The sequence below is a fragment of the Panicum virgatum genome, chromosome 3N (assembly GCF_016808335.1).
Source record: "Panicum virgatum strain AP13 chromosome 3N, P.virgatum_v5, whole genome shotgun sequence".
NCBI lineage: Eukaryota > Viridiplantae > Streptophyta > Magnoliopsida > Poales > Poaceae > Panicum > Panicum virgatum.
In genome coordinates, this window is record NC_053147.1 from 67,014,158 (window position 1) to 67,036,143 (window position 21,986).

Below are 21,986 nucleotides of genomic sequence, written 5' to 3' on the forward strand. Positions count from 1 at the left end.
GTCATCCTTAGGTATTTCTTCTGCTTTATTCATTAAGTTTTTTGGGATTACTAAAAAGGAAAAACAATAAAGACATCATCTTCCATAGAATTTACCTAGAGATGGATCCAAAGGAGGGGCCAAAAAAGAAAGAAAATTACAAAAATAATCACCCGGCCCACAGCATCAATAATTAAGCACACAAAGTGGCGTGTGGACGGCGGAATAATTTTGGAGGCCACAAAAGCCTCCACTTTAAATCACAATCATCACCCAACACGCCGCAAAACAAGTGGCCAAATACATGCTACGTCTTCTGAATGCAAACTGCCAACTCTTGTCTATTGTACTTTGTACAGCTTCCTTGGGCAGTTGGACCATTGATCAGTCCTTGGCTTGGCTTTGGCGAAAATGTTACCTCACACACCTAAAGAATGTATATGTATCATTGTGACCATTGATGATTGACTTTGCACTATATCAGTGTGACCACCAGACTTAAACCGCAAGTGATAAGCTCTGCAGAGGGCAATGGGCCAATGGCACGAGTTGTTTGCTTTCTGCAGAAGCCACCCCAGACTGATCCCTTTTTTAAAATGGCAAGAACCTGATAAATAAGGGTAAAATGAGAAGGATTAAATACTGCGAAAACAAGAATATTTACCAAACACACAAAAGCAGCAGTGCAGCATACAATCAACAAATTTCGCACATGAAAATAAAGAAACAATTGGGGAAAATACAAATGATCAAAAGGGAGTTTGGGTGCCCCCAAGGCCCCAAAGAGTTTGCTAGTTTTGGGCTCCGTAATATAGTTTATTGATTCCACTAAATTCTTTCATTACATATGAATTATATTCAGTTATTTAATCCACGGACAGTTAAGATGCAGTTTCTTATGAACTTTGTCAACACTTCCTGGCCAAAACAATGTAATGATAATGGTAACAAAACGTCTGGTATCCAAACTAAGATTTTGTCATGATCATGCAAATGAAATTTGGATGCATAACAAATCTACTGGAGAAGATTAGCAACAGGAGCTAGTCAACGACAGTGAGGACTGAGGAGTTTAGGTGGGACTCAAATCAAATCAGCAGTGCTGTAGAGATTTCAGACCAAAATAAACAAAAGAAAATGCAAGCACTAAAAGGGTCTTACTCATGAAATCCAATTGCAAAAGTATCTTATATTCTTATGTCATTAAAAATGACAAGGATATCACGAACATAAAGCTAAATCAGTGTCACTTGATTCCTACAAGTATAAGAAACTAATGTTCAGTTCTCATACAGGTTGAACAAATTGTGCTGAACTGCTGATAGATTACTATAGTATAAGTAATTAAGTTATGGAATTGAGTCAAAGACACAAGAGAAAACACGTAATGATTAAAAACTAAGACACTATGCAAGTGATGTATAAAACTACCGCAGTGTATCCAAGCCACAAATGGAATGATTCTTACCAAAGTCTAAGGGAAAAATTATTTGTCTCCAAAGGATTACATTGACATCCATGCTTTGGTGTTCATCTGCGATATCCTGTTACAAAACGCTTGATTCCTGCAAAGTCTAATACTGCCTCCACATTATGAAAAGAGGAACCCCACTTGGTGCTTATCAAATCAACAAGGAACTCAGACTGCTTATTGCCATTAGTCAGCCAAATAGAAGCAAAGTGGTACTTGAGTGTTACATTTCTTTGGAGCAACAATAACAATATAAGATCTGCTAAGCAACAAAACAAACAAGAACAATGTGCACCTCACTGTGCAGGAAATGAGTCAAAGGCTAGTAGGGAGGCAGGGTTGGGGCAATCATGAATCATAATGGGTGCAGAAACAGTTTTCTTGTCTCATAGTTTGAGATACTTCCATAAGAGCATAACTCTTTTTTAGAAAAAATAATTCACCTGTTGCTTTACCAAATGATCATAACAATTAAAAGTTCCAATTCAATTAGACAAGAGAGCAGTTCGGCAAGGAAAAAAGTTTCCAAATAACAGAAACATGTCAAACTCATCCAGTCATATATGCACTGATAACATACCTGACTTCGGAAATATGTCATGGAAGATGTCATACCTCAAAAACAAAGAAACCCCCAGGCTTCAGGACTGAAGATAACCCTTCACAAAGATGGAGCAGATGCTCAATGCCTTCCTTGCCTCCGTCAAGCGCCAACTTTGGTTCATGCCAACCAACCTCAGGTTGAAGTCCAGGTAGATCACCGGTTGGTATATATGGAGGGTTGTAGGAAAGTAGGATTAGTGTATAATGTGATCGATATATTGCTTGAGCCCCTTGGGCGGTATATATAGGAGTACATGGCTTGGAGGGCAAGTAGCCTCTCCTAGAGATAAGGAAGGTTATTCCGGGATTACAATCAATCCTAAACTAACCATATCCGGAGTTGCCTAATATACTCTAACACTAATCACCCCCATGAGTTTTCCTTTCACATCTTGCAGAGGTTCGAACCACGAACCATGCCTTATCTCAACTTTACCCTAATTTCAAAATATCAAAAATCTAATAAACAGCAAGTACTTCTGAAAGGTTAAACAAACTGAACTATGCTTACTAGTTGTAAACCAAGCTTGTTGATAGTTTTCCCTTTTATTTCCCAGACTTTTATCGACACTACTTAGGGTGTGCTATTGTGTCGCTCATAAACCTTTAGGTGGATATAAGACAGGCTATCAGAGCATGTGCTAAAAATGCAAGTGTGCAAATATAATCTTGTAGCAGATTGACACCTCGAACAAACATTCACGCTTATGCTCACGGAACATAAAGGCTAGAAAGGAGCATCTCTGGACATGCTTTCCTCAACAAAAGTCCAAAAAAGACTGAAAGGCGGGTGTGACTACTACAGGTCCTAATCACACTAGACTATGCCCCAACTTGAAATTCCCTGATTTTTACCCAAATTGACAACCAAAACCCCTCCTTTCCCATCGGTCCCAATCATTTCCACTTCCACCTAAATATCCACCCAGCTAACTATCCACACCCGCATTTCAGCCATACACTAGCAGGTACAAAGCAATCTACATTGGAACAAATTCTCACATAGCTCGGTATACCTCTGTCACTGATGAAGTGAAGGTAACCAGAGGACGTTAAATTAGCTAGGAATACCCGCAGTTACTTTGACCAATGCTGATAAAAATCGAAGGTTTTATTTATGCGGTCTTCCTCAATTCCGAAGAGAAACACAGTCCCCAGGGCTCACCTGCACCCCATACCTCTGGACATTGAGCGTCGCGACCTCGACGGCCACCTCGCTGACATCAACGGCGAACACCCTCCCTTGGGCGCCGAGCTCCCTCGCCACGGCCACGGCGATGGCGCCGCTCCCGGTGCCGAGGTCCGCCCACCACCCGTCCGCGAACCCCTCCACTTCCCTTACCATGTCCACGACGGCCTCCGTCTCGGGGCGCGGAATGAGCACGCCCTCTCTGACGGCCACCACCAGGTCCCGCCAGTGCTCGTTCCCGACCACGTACTGGAACGGGCGGCGGTCCCGGACGTGGCGGGCCCACATGGCCTCGAGGTCGTCGAGCGGCGCGCGGAGGAGCGCCGGGTCGGACGAGGGGTCGGCGGCGGCGGCGGCGAGGAGCCAGCGGAGGTGCGGCGCGGAGGGCGGGACGAGCGCGGCCGCGCGGCGGCGGAAGGCGGCGAGGGCCGCGGCCGGGGCCGGGTGGGACGCCGGGCGGAGGAAGAGCGTGGTGGGGTCGGGGGTGTCGGTGGGGTCGAGGCGGGGCGTCGGCGGCGTGAGGGCGGAGGCGGAGGCGGAGGACGAGGCGAGGGGCTTGGGGCGGAGGAGGCGGCGGAGGGGACGCTTGGTGCGGTTCGGGCGGAGGAAGGTGAGGGGGCGGGAGGAGAGCGAGAGCGTGGCCATGGCGGGCGGCTTCTCTCGGGGAGTGGCGGGTGCGGCGCGAGGAAGGAAGGGGACGGATGGTGATGGGCTGGGTCGGGCCCAAACTCAACACCATTTCGGCCCGTCTATTGGGCCGTCATCACAAACGAAACGAAACGGCGCGGGCCAACGGCCCACGGCCCACGCTGCACCACAGGCCGGCGGCCCACAGGAGCGCGCCGCGTGCGTCGCTTCGCTAGCAACGAGAGCAGTAGCAGCTTGTCGTGTCGTCCTGCTCCGGTGCTCCCTGCAAGGCTGCAACCCTGCAACTCAGACAGGCCCGGTCAGCGAAAGACTGGTCACCGGCAGAGGCGCCGGCGCAGCCGACGACGACGATGACAGCAGCAGAGTTTAAACTTTAAAGCGATACCCAGTGACGGCAGTCGGCTGGCCGGTGCAGGAGCTAGCTGGCTGCAGAGGAAAGGAGCCGAGCGGCTGCCGCCCTGCACGCATGCTGCGAGTACTCGAGCTAGCACGACTGCACGAGCTGCTCCGGCGAGATATCCGGCAGCGGGGTAATGGCGCCGGCGGCCGGTGGAGCGGCGGTTACACCGGCAGGCCGGCGACCAGGCAGCATTTACTTGTCCCCCCCCCCCCCCTGGCCCCTCCGTCATCCTGAGACGGTTGGGCCCTGCCGTTCTGCGCTGGCGCGTGGGCCCACGGCGCGTGCGTCGGCTGGCCACGTCATGTCCTCATCCGCGAGCTCATGGGCTGCTCATGGATGGCGCGGCGTGGCCGGGGGCCGAACAACCCAGGGGCGTTTCCGTCAAGCCCGCCCGGAGCATGTCAGGCGCGTGCGCGCTCTGCTCTGCTCCCTGGCGGAGCCTGCCCGCGCACGCAACGCGACACGCGCAGAGCACAAGGAAGAGAGGAACCTCCATCCGCTGCTCCGGGGCCAACAGGCAACGCCGCCGTCGCCGGCCGCGCGAGCACACTCCATGCCATTGCCTCCTCGAACCACTCTTCTCCTCGCTGGGTTTATCATCAGACATTCAGACCAACGCAGCAGCCATCTTCAGAACCAGGAGACGCACATGAACAGGAAAAAAAAGGTTGGGGAAATTTACAGAAACACTGCATCAAGCAGACTTCTTCAATCTCTGAATTGTCCTGAACACTGAACAGCACAACACCACTGAAACCATGGCATGGTCCAAGCTCACCAATACATCTCATGACAAGGATAATACTAGGTCTTTAACCTCACACAAGTTGCAGCAGCACTGTCTTGATCCAGAGGATACAGCATCAACTTAGAACGTAGCAGGAGCAGCAGACATTTCAGGTCTCCAGTCATTACAGCACACACAACATGCAAACAGGTGCGATGCAAGCAAACTACGTAGTAGAGTAGGATACAGTCACCATCTGATGAAAATGGTGAGGCCGAAAGCTCAGGAGCAGCTTCAGATGAAGGTCCAGTTGGAGAGCATGAGCGCAAGGCCCTGCGGCACGCCGTCGTCGCCAACAACCTTCCAGGTCACCACCTGCTCGTACGATGCCTGCCGCCCCATGCTCGACTGGCACGCGCCGCCGGGGAGGTACGCCCAGCCCTGCACGAAAGGGAGGAGAGTCATCAGCCCGGTTAGGTTTTCCGAAGATGTATAGTTGCCTTGTTAGTCATGGTCATGCTGGCAGACAGATATATGGATGCGGGGGACAGGATACAATACAAGTGCACAACGCAAGCTGATCAATAACTGTACCTGCTGCATGATCTTGGGGAGCTCAGTGAACAGCGCCTTTCGCCCCTCGTCGTCGAGGACAGCCTCCAGTGGCATGTCCTGGATGTTCACCATCGTCGACTCCAGGATGTCGAAGCCAGCACTATTGGCAAACTTGAGCGTGAAGGGAGGCTGCAGCAGTCAGCAGCCAGAACCGATGTCCGGTTTCAGGTTATGGCACAAGATAGGCAGTGCAATGTGGTCATGAGAACAGCAGGAATTTCACCAACTGACCTTCAGAGAGCAGCAGAGTATTGCATCACTGTGCTTCCAGAAAGGCATCAGAGGATTTTCAGCGCCTTCAGTGTCCGACCAGCGGATCTCCATTCCAGTGTGCACCCTGGAATTTTGAACCCATCAGCAACTTTATAGAACTCGATAACACAAAGTTCCAGGGTAATGCTAAAGATGATCAGAACATTAATAAATGCTACAGATGAACATTTATTCAGAAAATCCAGTGTGGACTGATGAACAGAACATTTATTCAGAAAATCCAGTGTGGACTGGATCAAATAAAGAACACTCAGCAAGCTGAGACGTAGGGTTCTACCTGTAGCTCTTGGCAATCCACGTAGCTAGTGCAAGTGCCTCAGGAGAGCCCGGTGGATGCGGATGCTTCAGTTGGATATGTGAGCCAAGGCGGGTGGGAGCAATTGCCATGGCCACCCTCTGCACAGATGCCATCACACCCCTGACATACTGCCTGGCCATTGCTGCTACGCTTTCACGAAGGTGGTTCTCGAACGAGAACTGAAATGCAATAGTCAGGACTGATCTTGTGGTACATGCGCCCGATGCGTTGCTTGGGGCACGCAAGCCTGCACCTGATCCAACCTCAAGGGCCGAAGCAAGGTCTAGTGTGCGTGTGGCAGAAGGCATGTCCTGCAGTTTACAGGTTCATAATGAATAGCTGCAGTTTACAGGTTCATAATGAATAGCCAGTGAGAAAAGTGACGAGGCCAAGAAATAGGAACCCAAGATTAACTAATTTGATCGAATGTACTAACCATTTTATCGTCCAGGGGTATAACACGGAAGCCTGAGGGTAGCAATGGCGCATCATCAGCAAAAGATTCATCGATAGGTGCAAAGACAAGCTGTGCACATGCACCAGGAGCATTCTCATCAACCCCGCTGCAAAGCTATGATACCAGATAATATACAAGCCATCAGGAGAATGGGGGGAAAAGAACCATGAAGCACAAACCAAGAAACAGAATGAAAAAGCATAATACCTGCAGAAGGAACATATCTCGAGACAAAAGCACCTCATCATGGCTAAAGCCATGTCCCTCAAGCCTAATAACCTCCAAGGACTGCAATCAAAAGAGTTAATTAGATAGAACTTATATTGGCTGTTTGTGACAAGACAGGTGAAAGGGGGCACAATTAATCAATTACCTCTTCATGCTCCAAGGTACGAGCAAGGGGTAGTATAACCTGGTTGCCTATAAACCCACCAGCCCTTAGACCTGGAACAGCATATGGGTTGGCCCTCAAAGAGGCAGCAGAATAAGCATCAACACCAGGATCAGTCCATTCAGACCGATGCTCCCTCAGGAATTGCACAAGTAGGGCAGGTGGCACATTCTACAATATCCAAAGAAATACAATGGAGTAAGGTTAACCATACAAGAATAAATTTATTTAAGCACACAAGCATGAAGACTGATCATTTCAATTGCAACAAGCAACTAAATGGAGTATATTGATACTCAAGAAGGAACACAATTGAGCGCATGTACAAACCTGCAATAGCATCGATGCTTTCGCGCACATAATGCCACTCCCTATAGCAGAAAAGAATGGGGAGGGGCTGACATGAGATCCAACAAGTTTGTTTGGAGATGAGTTGACTGTAATTGTAATATCCTCAGGGCCATCACTGCTCAACAAAGGAGACCAGCCATCATCTGGAAAACCACTCACAGCATCATTGAAGCCTCTGCAAAATTAGAATTTGGATTTCAGAGCACAGTGGTAGAGGAGCATGGAATACTATTACAATTTACAAGACAGACTGGTAAATCCTTTCAAGATCACAGGGCGATATACCTGCTGAGCCTTTGACTGAAGGTTCTGAGAACAGCTGGCTGGCGCCCAGCACCATAGGGGATTTCACCACTTGATTCATGTGCAATTTGCCTAATGTGTCGCAACGCCTGTACACAAAACCAGTACATGTCACTGCATCAGTAAAAAATATAGATTCAGGAGTACCACCAAAAGCCTAGCGAGTGCTTAGCAACAATGAGAATGAACAGTGACACATACCGCAGCAGTCATCTTCTGCGCCAGTATCTTAGGTGATTCATAGAGTGGTCGAAGAACCTCAGGCACACTCTTAGCCTGTTGTAGAAGCACAAGATAAATTAGACACATATCTGCTCAAAGAAAAAATCAGATGTACATCTTACAAAATTGTCATGTGCACACTTCATTAGTATGGAAGGCTCACTGCTACTTACATTCAGATCAACATGATCCACAATGTAAATCATGGAGCCTCCCCCATCGCATGGTCGAATAAGATAACCACTAGGTAGGACCTCAGCTCTGATAAATGTCGGAGCATTAGGTCCACAAGGACCTCCAGTGGACTGAGTCAATGACCTTTCACAGATCTACAGCAAAAGACAGCCACATTGTTACCAATATTGTGGGTAAGGAGCAAATATAATGGTTATGCAAGAGAATTTGGCAGCTAAGCAACAATTAACACAATGGAGAAAATATACAATTTTGGTAACAACATTTGCACCACAGAGAAAAGAGCAGGCAAAAAAATAGGTAGGTAGTTCAAACCGAAAAAAAAAAAGCTTGGCCGGAACCTAACAATCAGACAAATACAACAGCAGCAGGTAAATCAAGAACTCAAGGCATACCACAAGACTGCCATCGTCAAGACCACTGGTGTATCGGAGCGTCCAAAAGTCGCGCGGTCCCGTCAGAGTTGTCAGGGCATATGTCTACAAATTGAAACAGAAATTATCACTGTCAACAAAAGCATAGCTACTAGTACCTAAACAAGCACGTAAAATAACCATTTGTGCAGACATATACCTGCATATAGATGAGCTCAATCGTTCCACCATTACCCGTAGGTACAACATGGACGATTTCAACATGCCGACAATCGCGATACCACGATGGGCGATCCTTAAGGATCTCCGCAACCTAAATGGAAATTCATTAGGAGATGTCTCATGTCAACAAGGCAAGACCAATGATAATCAACACACCTTTGTGGGCTCAAGGCTCACAAGGCCGCAAGCTCGTGCTGCTACGCCACTGCAGTTGTGTGAAACAGCGATGATTCCAATGGAATCCGGACCAGGCTGTGATCAGTATCACAATTGAAATGGTTAGAAAGAATAACATAAGGTGCATCACAATATTGCACGGTGTGTATAAGTACATTACCTTCATCCCAACCATTTGCACCCAGTTGACGGCAGTGCCAGTCGCCTTGGACATGAACTCTGCCAAGGTCTCCTCAGCGATAGCGAGTAGACTGCACAAAGGGAAAATAACACTTCGTCAAAATTATATAGAGCAAGCATAGCCTTGGGAGATGAATGGAACCAGGATAGAGCAAGCATAGCCTTGGGAGATGAATGGAACCAGGTTGTCCATTTACCCTGCTGGGTTGTTCGCGTCCCTTTTTGGAGGAGGCGGAACTGCTGGGTTTTGCGGTTGGTAGTGCTGACTACTTGTCACCACAGACTCACAGCTTGTGTCTGTGGTGGCTACAGAAGGCTGCCAAATTACAAGCAAATGTTACTGCAAGCAAAACAAAACTGACAGAAACTGGAAACAACCATCCATGCCAGTAACAGACTATTGAATCAAGAATGCAGCAAGCCATGAATAATGAACCAAATCATTTCTAGTCTAAGCTGGCGTGACATTAAAAAGAGAAAGGAAGCTTACACTGTGAAGTTGATTCTTCATGTACCCGTTGTCATAGACGAGACGGGACACCTGTTTCTGCAGCCGGTCATTCTCCTCCATCAACAGCTTATTCATTGCACTCAGCTTCCGATTCACAGTTTGCAGGCGAGAGGCCTCCTTGCGCTGCTTCTCCCGGCATCTGCGAATCACAAGGAAGCACGGTAAAGTGGCAGGCGTGCCACACACCTACAAAAGTAAACGTGTATACAAACAGTGACCACTACACAGGTTTCCCTCCTAGTTATTGATTCGCACAAACCGAGAATGGAAGCTTTCCAAAAAAAACGAGAATGAACAGAAAGAGAGCGATAATAAAGCATTTCAGTAATATTCTCTTATGGAAAGAATGGGTGATCATTATAGAGGAATGTATGGAAAAGGTGCAGCGGGAAGAGACAAAATGGCTACTACTATGTAAGAGCCAACGTATGTGAATCATTGCCTAATTGAAAGTGATGGGCTTCTGCATCTATGAAGTCAGGTAAAATTAGCACTTCCTGAGGTCAGGGTGAAAGATTCTCGGTTCCTTTTACCCTTCACCAAAGCTTTTTGCTTAAAAGGTGTCGTTATTCTCATTCTTGCATAGTGGCATCACTAAGAACAAAACTGTTACCCAGCTTTTAATCAACTCAAAAAGAAGGCAAAGTGATATGCCTACGAGGTGATGTTCAGAGGGGCCGCGAGCACAGTGAATAAGAGAACCAGCAGTGAGTTGGGACTTGGAAAGACGGGCCTCAACTCAGAATGCTGTTGGATCGGATGCTGTTGGATCGGTCAACAGCCAGACATATACGTTTGCTCGTGGGAGAGAACTCCAGTCAGGGATTCAGTGGTGCGGCACAACTAGCACTTGCTTCTATTTTCCCTTCTCCTGTTCTCGAATTCATGTTGCAAGTGCCGTTTTAAAAAGATAACAATCAGCTGGCTCAGATTGACGCATCTGTGTACAACCATATGCATGAATAACAACTTAACAAGCGACTTCTTGATTTTGCCGGTGGCTAGCACAAGTGACCCTACATTCTTGACTTCTTTGGCATACACGTGAAAAGGTTCACACCTCACATTCAGCCTTAGGCTAGGCAACAAGATTAATTCCAACAAATGCAAGCACAGGAAAATAAGAAATTCCCAGGTAGCAAGTCATTATCACCACTAGTAGCATCACATTTGCAAGAACGCACAAACCAACTACTGCATCACAACAAATCTGACAAAAGATGGTTGCTTTAGCTCCCTACCAGACCTACAGAAGGCAAAAAAGTATGTGACACAAATACTGTAGATACAGGAACCCAAATCATGGTGCAAAGCTTCTCCAAATCCAAAAAGAAGAATCGAAGAGTACAAGCGTAGATTCAAGCAAACCAACAAGGGCCTCATTTTCACAAAATCTCTGAAGAGCAAACACATTTACCCACTGAAAACGACCCCATTGCCACTGCAAAGAACACCCAGAAACACTAAATCAGCCCTACAGAACTACAGAATGACCCATTTCTCACAACCCAGCATGTTAAATCTGCTTAAAACAGCCCGTGACTTCAAGCTTTAAAGAGGCAAAGGCCATCAGCAGAGACCCATGACCCATCATTCATAAAACAAGCAAAGAAACCGACCAAAATCACTCCAAAACCGAATCTCTCATACCAAAACTGCACAAAACTGTGCCTTTCTGCGCAAAAAGTAAATGCAGGGAGAATAACAACAGCATGACCATAGGAGGAACAATAGATCGAGCGGAAGATGACTGACCTGCGGTTCTGGAACCAGACCTTGATCTGCTTGGGCTCGATGTTGCTGAGGATGGGGCAGTCCCTGATGAGCTGCTGCCGGCGCAGCGAGCTGGGCTTGGGGCACTCGCTGTAGACGCGCTCCAGCGCCTCCACCTGCTCCGGTGTGTACCGCACGTACTTGCCCGTGTCCACCTGCGGCGCGGAGCCCGGGGAGAGCCTCTCCCTGCTCGCCACCGCCGCCATAGTCACCAGCTAAGAACGCTAGCACGTTGAAGAAGGGGAGTTGGAGCCGCAAGCTCCCGTGGGTGCTGCCATAGCGAGCGCTTGGGGAGTTGGTGGTGGGTGTGGGGGAGTGATGGAAGGGGAAGAGAGCTGAAGAGTGGAGAGGAGCAAGAAAGCTCTGTGGGCTTGTTTTAATAGAGTACTGCTACTATAGCAGCAGCTGCTGCTGCAAGGAGTAATTTTTTGGGCCCTGTTTGGTTTTCACTAGTACTAGTAGCACAAAAATTTTGACCAATAATTAGGGGTACTAAATAAATTCAATTTATAAAACTAACTCCACAACCTTGCTCTACTTCGCGAGACGAACCTAATGAGGTCTTTGACCGTACGATTCGAGGATGGTACTGTAGCATTACTGTAACCAATCATCAATTGATTACTATCATTAGATTCGTCGTGAAAAGTTACACTCATCCGTGAAAAAGTTTTGCAAATAAACTTCGTTTAGTACTCCATGCATTGAAGATTCTTTTTTCGGGAATCGTGTGCTAGTAGTACTAGGGAGAAACAAACAGGGCCTTGGTCACATACTCACATGGAAGCTTTCTCTCTCCTATCTCCGCAGCCTCCTCGTGTGAGTGTGTCCGTGAACGCCATGGTGGCATGGTGCTGGTTTTACCCCTCTCCAGTCTCCACTCCTCCGGTTTTACTCTTTGTTGTGGTTTTTTTTCTTGTTATTAAGAACAAGGGAGTTCTTTAATTTCTTTGAAGGAATTGGTAGAGGTATGTGAGTTAACTAATAAAGTTAACCTTTTAACATGACAACATATAGGTTGCCGGTTGCCCCTCTCCATGTGAATTATAAAACTATTCATCAGGACAACATTTTGACTAATAATTCTCCAAAATACATCATTTAGATAGTGAGGTATATATAAGCAACATTTCTAAGGTGGATCGAATATCATAAAATTTCATGAAAACATGAGCAAATTAAGTAATTATTGATAAAAAATTTTATCCTAAAAAAATAAAATATGTATTATAGTATCAAAGAACTGGATAGAATATATGGTATTAGTGTGCTAAATTATCCCATTTGGTGGACGGAGATATATGATGAATTCTTCCCTTTGTTGGTCTAGGAAGGATCTTCCCTACTTTGAAAAAAAATGTAATACCACAAGTTCTACAAGCAGGCTTTGAAAATCATGATAGAAATTTGTAAATTTCTTAACATGAACCCGTTGTTATAATGAGGCGAATAAAAACCAAGGTACTAAATGCATAAAACATACTAAGTGTAATATTTTTAACAAGGAAATGTCAATAAATTCTTCCCTTATTGGTCTAAGAAAGACCTTTGCTACTTCTGGAAAGGTCTATTAACCGCTGCACTATATGCAGGGGCTCTTGCAATCAGCACAAAAAAAAAATCCATAAATTCCTTACTCTTCTTCTAAAAAAATAGCATGAACATATCTTCACCAGGCCCTATGCCATAGAATTTGAACTATAGCCATCTCAAACTGTTCAAAGTTGGAGCATTTGTGCTGTCCGAAACAGAAAGGTTTGGTAGAGTTCACAGGATAAGTAGCAGCTTTAAACAGCATAAAGCTCTGTCAAAGCGAGATTCTTTTGGCATCAAGTATTTTTACATCACGCTTTTTAGAAGTCTGTGACTGAGAATATTTTTCTTTCTTTCTTCCTGGAGCATGGCTTCTATTCTTTTCAAGACTTCGGCTCTTTCCATGAAAAAAATTAATATCGCACGAGCATATATACACAGTGCCTCATAAACTACACTACAGTGCTGGCGCTGCTGGCTGCTGCAGCTCGAAGTGATGGCACTGTCAGCTCGAATCAGTCTCCCGCTGTGATTTCAATTTTTTTCTTTTTCGGACATCTTCATGGACTGGAAATGGAAATGGCAAAAGCATCATCCGGGTTCTGCTGCTTTCGAATCACTGTCAGCATCAGCAGTATGATTCAGTACTCCTAGCATTTTTCACATGCCAAAGGAAGTGAAGTGTGGCCGAAACAAGAAGCAAAAGATTGGATTTCAGAAATTCAGAGGCAAGTTTTTCGAACTTCTTTTCTTGTGCAAAACTTCTTTTTCGAACGCATTTGGGCAAGGCCGGGCAGAGGGTGAAATGATGCCCTCCCTTCTGCAGTTCTTCTGTTCATCAAGAAACAGTAAAAGCATTGAGAGGTCAATGCAGCAGTGCTTGCTTGCAGTAGCCCCCAAACCACACAAGCCATAAAACTGTTTGCCTCCTCTGCTTTGCTCTTGACCTGCAGATCCAAACAGTTAAACCAACAGTGCCTTTGATGAATAGGGTAGTATGAAAAGCGACGTTACAGTTACAGAACAGATGAATAGGGTAACGGGAAAAGCGACGTTACAGTTACAGAAATCTCACGAGTTTGAAAACTCCTCGCCAATTCCATGTTTCTTTCGAAAAGAGCAGGAGCATCGATCCCTGTCCCTTCTCATGAACTTTTACACGAATCGTTTGAATTCCATTTCAAATGGAGTCCTCACTCCTGACATGCAATGCCAATGCAGTGCAGTGGCAGCTACTGCCTGCTGGTGCCTCAGAGTTTCTGATAAGCAAGAGTGACGGGAACACACACACCGCGACACACGGGTTCACATGCTGCCACAAAGCAAGCAACGGAGCAGCGGGCGGAGAAGATCCCTGGTCCCTGCGCGCCACATTGACGCTGGACCCGTACGCGCACTAGCTCGGCACCTAGTAGGCTGGAGCGGACTCGGTTTGACCGGTCGCCGGCCGTCGGATCCCGGCCGGCGAATCGTCATGGACGGCCGGGATTGGAGGTCACGGCGGCCGGTCCGGACGGGTCGCCGGGGAACGCGATTCGTCCTTGCAGCGGCGGATCCCGGCGAGGATCGGGGTTGTCGCTTTGTCGAACCTGCATTATTCTCCGCTGCTCTTATTAATCATCCGAGCTCAATTACTTAGACCATTTTCGGTGGACCATTTACAGTGGAAATTTTACGAAAGTTTCATGCATATTAAATAACATATTATGTGACTATTTTAGATGATATAGAATATTTGATTGATAGAGATGAAATAGGTTTCAACTAGACATGTTTGTACGGTTATCAACTCTCGATGAGTGTTAAAATTAAATATAATTAATAAGAGTATATGAAATAGCACACGTGAAATAATGTATTATGGTGTGAGTTTCATCTATTGTTTTATTATTTGTATTTTGTTGATGTGGTACTTTTTAAAACAATAAAATGAAACCACTCATTAGAATTGGCCTAACTCATCCGTTCTAAAATAAAATGTTGTTTTATAAAGATTTTAGACACATTGCTCATTATAAGAAATGACTTTGTTACCCTTAATTATTCTAGCAATTGTGATTTAAAACTATATTATTAAACAAATACGATCGGGGGTATGACGATGACGTGTTTTCATTAAGAGGAAGTGATTTCAGCTCCCCGGTCGAGAAAATCCCCGAACTCTGGTTTATCTAGTCAAGGAGGGGATTTTTTTCAACCTCAGTATGAAATTCGCTCCCACCGGAACTCAAACCCAGAATCTGAGAAATGCTGCTGAAGCCATCTAAGCAAGTGTTTTGTTTTGGTTTTCTGGATCCTCAATAAATGCATATATATTAGGGCAACAAAAGTAACATCTACTAAGTATTTGATTGGCTTTATGCGTTTTCGTATATAATATTTTTTGGTACTTGGTATCACTTTAGTGTTAGATGTATCTCAATAAAATATAAAGTAATGCTTTTTTCGGATAAAATTTAAATGTTAAAACAACACTTATTTAGCTATTGACACAAACTACTGGCTCTATAGTTTTCCCCCGTAAATTAAAAGTTGTGGTAAACAGCATGGCTCGGCAGGCAAACAGATTTTTTTTCATACAATCACAGACCGTACGGGCAGAGGCCATTTGAATGTCATTTGAGACGAGACCAGTGAGTGGGTAGCTAGACGCGGCACATTGGCTGGCCGCTCACAGGCAGCATGAAGCGAAGCCAGAAGCAAAAATGCAAACCGTGTTTGGCAGAATTTTTCACGGCTTCTCCGAAGCAGCTCTATCAAATATTTTATATAAAGCAAAACAAGACACACGGATCGATTTTGAACGTGATCCAACTGTCCACATTGGTGATTTATGCAAATATAAGATCTAAGACTTTGTTTAGATGCATAAAATTTTGGCTGTAAAATACTGTAGTATTTTTGTTTGTTTTTGATAATTATTGTCCCACCATGGATCAACTAGGCTCAAAAGATTCGTCTCGCAAATTATAGACAAACTGTGTAATTAGTTATTTTGTTTACCTACATTTAATATTTCATCCATGCGTTTAAAGATTTGATGTAATGGCGAATTTTGTAAAATTTTGAAATTTTGAGTGCATCTAAACAAGGGGTAAATCACCTTAAAAGTAGTAAATATTTATATAAAAAACTGTTTTAATGAAAAAAATGAGAAGCTAGAGTTATTTTGGAGCAACCACACCTCGAGAGCCTTTTAGAAGTAGTCGTGCCAAACGAGGCCTAAGCTGCTGATGGAGCCCCGGATTGCTGCCACCGGTGCACGCAATGGCCAGAAGCCAGCAGCAACGGCCAAGTAGCTGGGCACCTCTACGGCGTGTAGCAGCAGCAGCAGCATGCCAGCATTGCAGCAGGGCGTTGTACATTTGTCTGGTCTGCAGTGCTGCACCGTGCTAGCACTAGTATTGTGCAACTACTACACTGCAGCGTACACGAGCTAGACGACAGCACGGGGGCGATGGATGCTGCCTGATACGTTAAAGTAGTGCTAGAGTTGATGCGACCCTGCGGCCCTGCCCTCTGCTCAGTCATTGGTATCGGTTTAAACATATGTATGAAGCACTAAATGTAATTAAATAATAAAATTAATTACACAGTTTGGATGTACACGACGAGACGAATCTTTTGAGACTAATTAGGGCATGATTAACCATAAATGCTACAGTAACCCACATGTGCTAATGATGCGGTCAAAGATCTCAAAAAATTCGTCTTGCGGTTTCCAAGTGAGTTCTGAAATTAGTTTTTTAATTAGTGTTCGAAAAGCCCTCCCGACATCTGATCAAACATTGATGGGACATCCAAAAATTTTTGTTTTTGGAACTAAACGCACCCTGTCGGCCGGCTGGCGACGTTGGCTCGTGACGACCGTGTGTTTGACTGCTCAGCTTGGCGACCGTACGTGCATCTGTATGTCCACAAAGAAATATATACATGCAAAAGAATCATGCCAATATGCTTATCTTTGTTTTGGTTGAAATGGCACGCATGCAATTCGTTAATCTTCTTCTTTTTTGTTGAGAAAAATAGCATCTTCACACCGGATCATGCATATATGTATGGTATGATTTGGCTAGCAGCTATTACCTCTGTCCTAAAATATAAATATTTATTGATTTCTGTTGATCATGTTTGACCATTTGGTTTTTTCAAAAAAATTGTGAAAATATTATTTATTTTGTTATGACATGTTTTAGTATCGTATATATTTGGAGTATATTTTAATTATTTTTATTTTTTTAAATTTTCGAATAAGACAAATGATCAAATATGATCAACAAAAGTCAACGAATACTTATATTTTAAAAGCGAGGTAGTACCAACCCAACCCATCGGCAACTGCAAAGCCGCCATGCGAGCGAGAGGTGACGGATACCTTGCGGCGTGGGCGAGCTCCCTGCCGCACCGCATCCCCATCCATCCATCCACCGCTCGATCGGCGGCGGCAGGCGTCGTAAGCGCACGCGTGGGGAGGATCGGACGGATCGGAGCAGGGAGGGATCTCACCGTGCGTGCGGACCTGCCGGAGGCAGCGGCGGCGAGCTACTGAGATGGCCCGGCCGGCTTTGCCTTTGCCCAGCTCACCAGCTCGGATGCAAGCTGATGAATAAAGCGAGTGGAGTGCCGAGTATCGATCTAGTACATAGGATGAGACCATCAGAGCTGCCTGCTGCCTGCTGCCTGCTCAGCGCCATCGTAACAGCTGCTTCCGTCCACTTTGCCGGCACCCATCCCAAGCATCGACAGTGCCCTGCCCGGCCCCAAGTATGGAATGCAGGCAGACTTAGTTAGTCAGTTAGTATCTCACTCCAACATGCATCAACCTAAACTCCAGGCTTAACCTATTTCTAAACAGTCCACATCATTGCCGATACATGCTGGCTGCTGCCTGCCCGTTGGAGTGTTGGATTCCCTCGCGGTCGGCTTTGGGAGCAGCACTGCACTGTCCGCGTGTTCGCTCCACCTCCACGGCTGGCTGGCTGCTCCTCACCCTGGCCACAAAATACCAAGAACCGAACACCGAACCGAAATTATCGAAACCCGAACCGAAATTACCGAAACCGAAGTATTTGGCTCCATGTTCGGTTCCGAGTTTTTAGGAACCGAATTACCGAGGTAAATATTGAAACCGAACCGAGTTTACCGAATTTACATGAAATGTGATAAGTTTGAGTGTTGTTATATAATTGATTGTACAATTATAGACAATATATTATGTATTTTTGGCACTCACACTTATAGTCATGTGGATTTTTATATGTATTTGTATTTTGCACTATTAATATCTATGAAATTATGTCAAAATTAGTTTTTGAACCGGCTATTACATCTTCTCTGTGACTAATTCGGTACTGTTCGGTAAATACCGAAACCAAACCGAATTTCCTCGGCACCAAATTTTTTTAAGAACCGATCGGTACCGGTTTATGAGAAACCGAATTTGTATAGATACAGAAGCGGTTCGGTATTTACCGAACGCCCAGCCTGAGCTGCTACAGCAGGGACCTACTACTACAGTGTGTCGTCGCGTCTGTGTGTATGTGTGCGCTAGCTAGCTGCTGCGTAGGCGCCGCAGCGCAGCTACGCACACACCTGCATCGGATGGCCACGCCGCGCCGTCGCCCCCGGCTTTTGCTGCGGCCACGGGCGACAGCGCGCAGCGCGCCGCACGCCACCAAAAGCCAACCCCCCCCCCCCCCCCCCTCCCTCCCTACCTCCTCGGCCCGTCTCCTGCTCTCGCCGAGGATCGAGGGTTTTCATGGGGTTTCGGCCGTTTTCAAGTTTTGATTTGGGCCGTGTTTAGTTACGCGGTGTAAAGTTTTTGAAAAAATATTTTTGTACATTTGAAGTACTAAATATAGACTAATCACAAAAATAATTACAGAACTCGTCTGTAAATCGCGAGACGAATCTAATGAGCCTAATTAATTCATCATTAGAGATTATTTACTGTAGCAATTTAGCATCTAATTACAGCCTAATTAGGTTTATTAGATTCGTCTCGCCATTTACAGACAGCAGTCGCAATGCGTTTTTTATTTCGTTTAGATTTAAGTCTCCATGGAGGTGCCGGAATTTTTTTTTGGAATTTTGATTTATTTCGTTCTTGGGACGAGCTGCGGGTCTGGTGCACTGTCAGGGGACATCGGCATGCTCGCAGAGAGTTCGAGGACCACGACCACTTGACATGGCAAAGGGAATATTTGGATACGGGGCATCATGGACCTTTCTTTCCTTCCTCTGGGGCTCTGCCACCGCTTGGCCCCCCTTCGGTTCAGTTCCAGCTCCCGTTCTCTTCAGTTCTTTCTAGGATGGTGCCAACAAATTCTTGCAAGGTCCTTGTACTAGTTTAATCCTAAAACCGTAAACAAAGTTTCAAAAACTTTTTACTATTAGCTTTTCAAAAAAAAAATCTTCCTACTATACGTTGCTGCAGAAATTTCACTGCAGTTAGTTGGAGGTGGAAAACATGACGACAGCGAACCATGGCATCGGCATCCAAGGGGCGACAGGGTCATTTGCTGGTCGATCAACTCAAGGATAAGAAAAAGGAGACCCTGCTGGACGAGCTTTTCAGAGCCCCCAAATGGGGCTAATTAGTGGGGCTGCTAGGGGGATATCATAGTTTTATCGCCACATTGTGCTCTGATGGGGGGGCACTCACTCAGACGACTCAGCCTGCCCTAGTGTTGGGGGCAGGCAGCGCGTGCGCGTGTGCATCAGCTCAAAACAAAACCTGTCGAGTAACAAAGATAACAAGAGAGATTTGCATCTTTTTCATTACAGTTTCAGTGTCTTGGTCTCTGGTTGGTAATGTGGCTTGGCTTGCTCCTCCATTAGCTCCACGATTGCAGGCTTTACTTGAATGAATGTGCTTCATCAGATAGAAAAAAGAACAGAGGATTTCGGCGAAAAAAAAATGCGCGTGGAGTGGAGGAGATGGGGAATAAAATAGGTGAAGCACGTGGTCGAGAATGATACGGGATCCATCCTAGGTTGAAAGATGCATGCTAGATGGTCCATGTTCAGAACATTCCTGAAAGTGTAATCAGAGATCACCCATTCTCATCAGGACTGTAGGTTTTGATCAGTATTTCTCTTTGTTTACTTCAAAAAAAGTATTTCTTTTTGAAGATAACGATCTTACTGTAATCTGATGAAATTTGCAAGATTTGGCAAATTCTAAACAAGGAGACAAAGGAGAGTTGATGCTCCAACTACTTGCAAAGTTGAGACATTCAATTCGGGTATCTTGCAAGGTTCTGAGTGAGATAAACAACCAAAAGGAAACTGCCTCAAGATCTTCAGGTTTCCAATCTGAAGAAACCTTGCAGCCTTCAATTCATGTATGCAGAACAACAGCTAGGCTGTGTTTAGATGGAGGGAAAAGGATGCGAAAAGTCACATCGGACACTGTAGCATACTGTAGCATTTTTCGTTTGTTTGTGGTAATTATTGTCCTACCATGACCTAACTAGGCTTAAAAGATTCGTCTCGTCGTGTACATCAAAACTATGCAATTAGTTTTTTTATTTACCTACATTTAATACTCTATGTATACGTTATTTGCTATATTTAATATTTCGATGTGATGTCGATGTGATGGAAAATTTGGAATTAGGGGAGTTTTTTTAGAACTAAACCCAGCCCTACTTCCTTTCTTGCATACTGCAAAAAGGTAGTGTGCATTCAAATGAGCCTCCAATATGTCAAGCCCTATCTGTATGTGTCAGTATTCAAGTACTCCGCAAAGTGCTATACCCTGTTGCCTCAGAATGGCAGGCGGGCAGGTGGATAATGGTGGAGGCAGCGCAGCACGGCCCCTGCGTTGCATTGAAGCACCTGGTGCAGGTCAATGGCGATGCTCATGGATTCATGGATGGAGCCAGTTCGAGTGCTATGTGCTGGGTTTGAAATGGCATGACTGACAGAGGGCATTCAATTGGCTGCCACTGTTGCAAGGTACTACTGCACTTTGCTTCACTGCATGTACAGAGCACTGTAATTGCAGAGTTGGAGTCTTGGAGATGAAGGCATTCACCGCGTTCGGCAGGCTGGAGCTGGAGGCTGGAGCTGGAGTGGTGTGAGAGAAAAATATTGTTATCTGGCTGTTGGCTGGAGGCTGGAGCTGGAGTGGTGTGAGAGGGAATTACTGTAGGGCTGGAGCCCTACCCACCAGCCGAACACGGTGATTGCTTGTTTGTACACATTGTTATGGACCAGAGATAACCAATCACATGTGATTTAAAGTAGAGTTTAGGATACCCTAACTGTATTCATGATGAGGGGGATGCAGTGATGCAGGCCATTGACTTCAGCTCAACTGCATAACCACCAATTGGTTGCTTCATTCTTTGCTTACTTGCAGTCTTGCAGCCACATCCAGATATCACACACACACACTTGTTTTTGAGGTCTCATGAGTTTGTGCTTTCTGATGGACAGCTTTTGTTAGAGGTCAATGGTAACAAAAAGGCCAGACCTTTGGCTGAATGGCATGGAAAAATTAAGCTCATCACAAACAAAAACAGCCTTTCAAATCCACAGCAAAAAGCAAAATTTGTCAAGATCATGCAGCCAAAGGGGCACTACATTTCAGCATTTGCTGACCATGGCATATCTGATCTGGACATCTGGTTAGTGGTGCACAATCACAGCCTTAACCCCTAAAAACCCTACCAGGAGGCCCTCGCTCCGAAAGCCACTTTCTTGGCATGGAGCGAGGGGGCACCACCAACAATCACTTTCCAATAAACTCCTTTCCCTCCTTCTCTCTCTATCTCACTTTAATCCTTTCATTCTTTTTGTTTTTCTCTCTGTTCCATTCCATAGGTGACATTTCAGAGTGCTGGCCACCCATCTCCCTTCACTCCCAAGCTTGTCACTGTCTTTATGCACTGAAAAGAAGATAGAGAACAACTGAAGAAAAGCACCGTGCTACTTTCTAAATTCTTGATGGCATTTTAGTTTTGTCTAAGGTTGACATCCACAGCAAGCATGCGTGGCAGTATTTCCTTTTGTGCTTTTTCACAAGTCTCATAGCCCATGCATCCTTGCAACATTTCTTTGTCAGTTGTCAGCTGAGGACAATCAT

General features: G+C 45.6%; 2 protein-coding genes across 2 annotated transcripts; both read right to left on the bottom strand.

Annotated features, from left to right (window-relative positions):
- Positions 1 to 7: 7 nt before the first annotated feature.
- Positions 8 to 3,910, bottom strand: LOC120666918 (release factor glutamine methyltransferase-like). Its single transcript, XM_039946911.1, has 5 exons — positions 3,219 to 3,910; positions 2,414 to 2,490; positions 2,066 to 2,234; positions 1,448 to 1,641; positions 8 to 586 (listed from the first exon to the last, which is right to left on the bottom strand). The coding sequence occupies exons 1-4, from the start codon at positions 3,885 to 3,887 to the stop codon at positions 1,510 to 1,512; spliced, it is 1,047 nt and encodes a 348-aa protein (XP_039802845.1). The 5' UTR covers positions 3,888 to 3,910; the 3' UTR covers positions 8 to 586; positions 1,448 to 1,509.
- A 1,057-nt stretch (positions 3,911 to 4,967) lies between these two features.
- On the bottom strand, positions 4,968 to 11,719 carry LOC120666920 (homeobox-leucine zipper protein HOX33-like). The gene is made up of 18 exons (XM_039946912.1): positions 11,342 to 11,719; positions 9,566 to 9,725; positions 9,273 to 9,391; positions 9,056 to 9,146; positions 8,875 to 8,970; positions 8,696 to 8,809; positions 8,518 to 8,601; positions 8,101 to 8,256; positions 7,907 to 7,981; positions 7,688 to 7,794; positions 7,382 to 7,577; positions 7,034 to 7,222; positions 6,868 to 6,948; positions 6,640 to 6,774; positions 6,183 to 6,514; positions 5,864 to 5,969; positions 5,612 to 5,761; positions 4,968 to 5,458 (listed from the first exon to the last, which is right to left on the bottom strand). The coding sequence occupies exons 1-18, from the start codon at positions 11,563 to 11,565 to the stop codon at positions 5,312 to 5,314; spliced, it is 2,562 nt and encodes an 853-aa protein (XP_039802846.1). The 5' UTR covers positions 11,566 to 11,719; the 3' UTR covers positions 4,968 to 5,311.
- Between the last annotated feature and the right edge of the window lie 10,267 nt (positions 11,720 to 21,986).

What these genes read in the sequence shown, in the direction of transcription:
- LOC120666918 (XM_039946911.1), bottom strand. Translation starts at nt 3,887, where the DNA reads ATGGCCACGCTCTCGCTCTCCTCCCGCCCCCTCACCTTCCTCCGCCCG. An exon ending in AAACTCATGGGGGTGATTAG is followed by an intron (nt 2,235 to 2,413) that starts TGTTAGAGTATA and finishes CCTACTTTCCTA; the next exon opens with CAACCCTCCATATATACCAA. An exon ending in GGGGTTTCTTTGTTTTTGAG is followed by an intron (nt 1,642 to 2,065) that starts GTATGACATCTT and finishes TCTATTTGGCTG; the next exon opens with ACTAATGGCAATAAGCAGTC.
- LOC120666920 (XM_039946912.1), bottom strand. Translation starts at nt 11,565, where the DNA reads ATGGCGGCGGTGGCGAGCAGGGAGAGGCTCTCCCCGGGCTCCGCGCCG. An exon ending in TGGATCATGTTGATCTGAAT is followed by an intron (nt 7,982 to 8,100) that starts GTAAGTAGCAGT and finishes CTTCTACAACAG; the next exon opens with GCTAAGAGTGTGCCTGAGGT. An exon ending in TTCAGTCAAAGGCTCAGCAG is followed by an intron (nt 7,578 to 7,687) that starts GTATATCGCCCT and finishes CTAATTTTGCAG; the next exon opens with AGGCTTCAATGATGCTGTGA.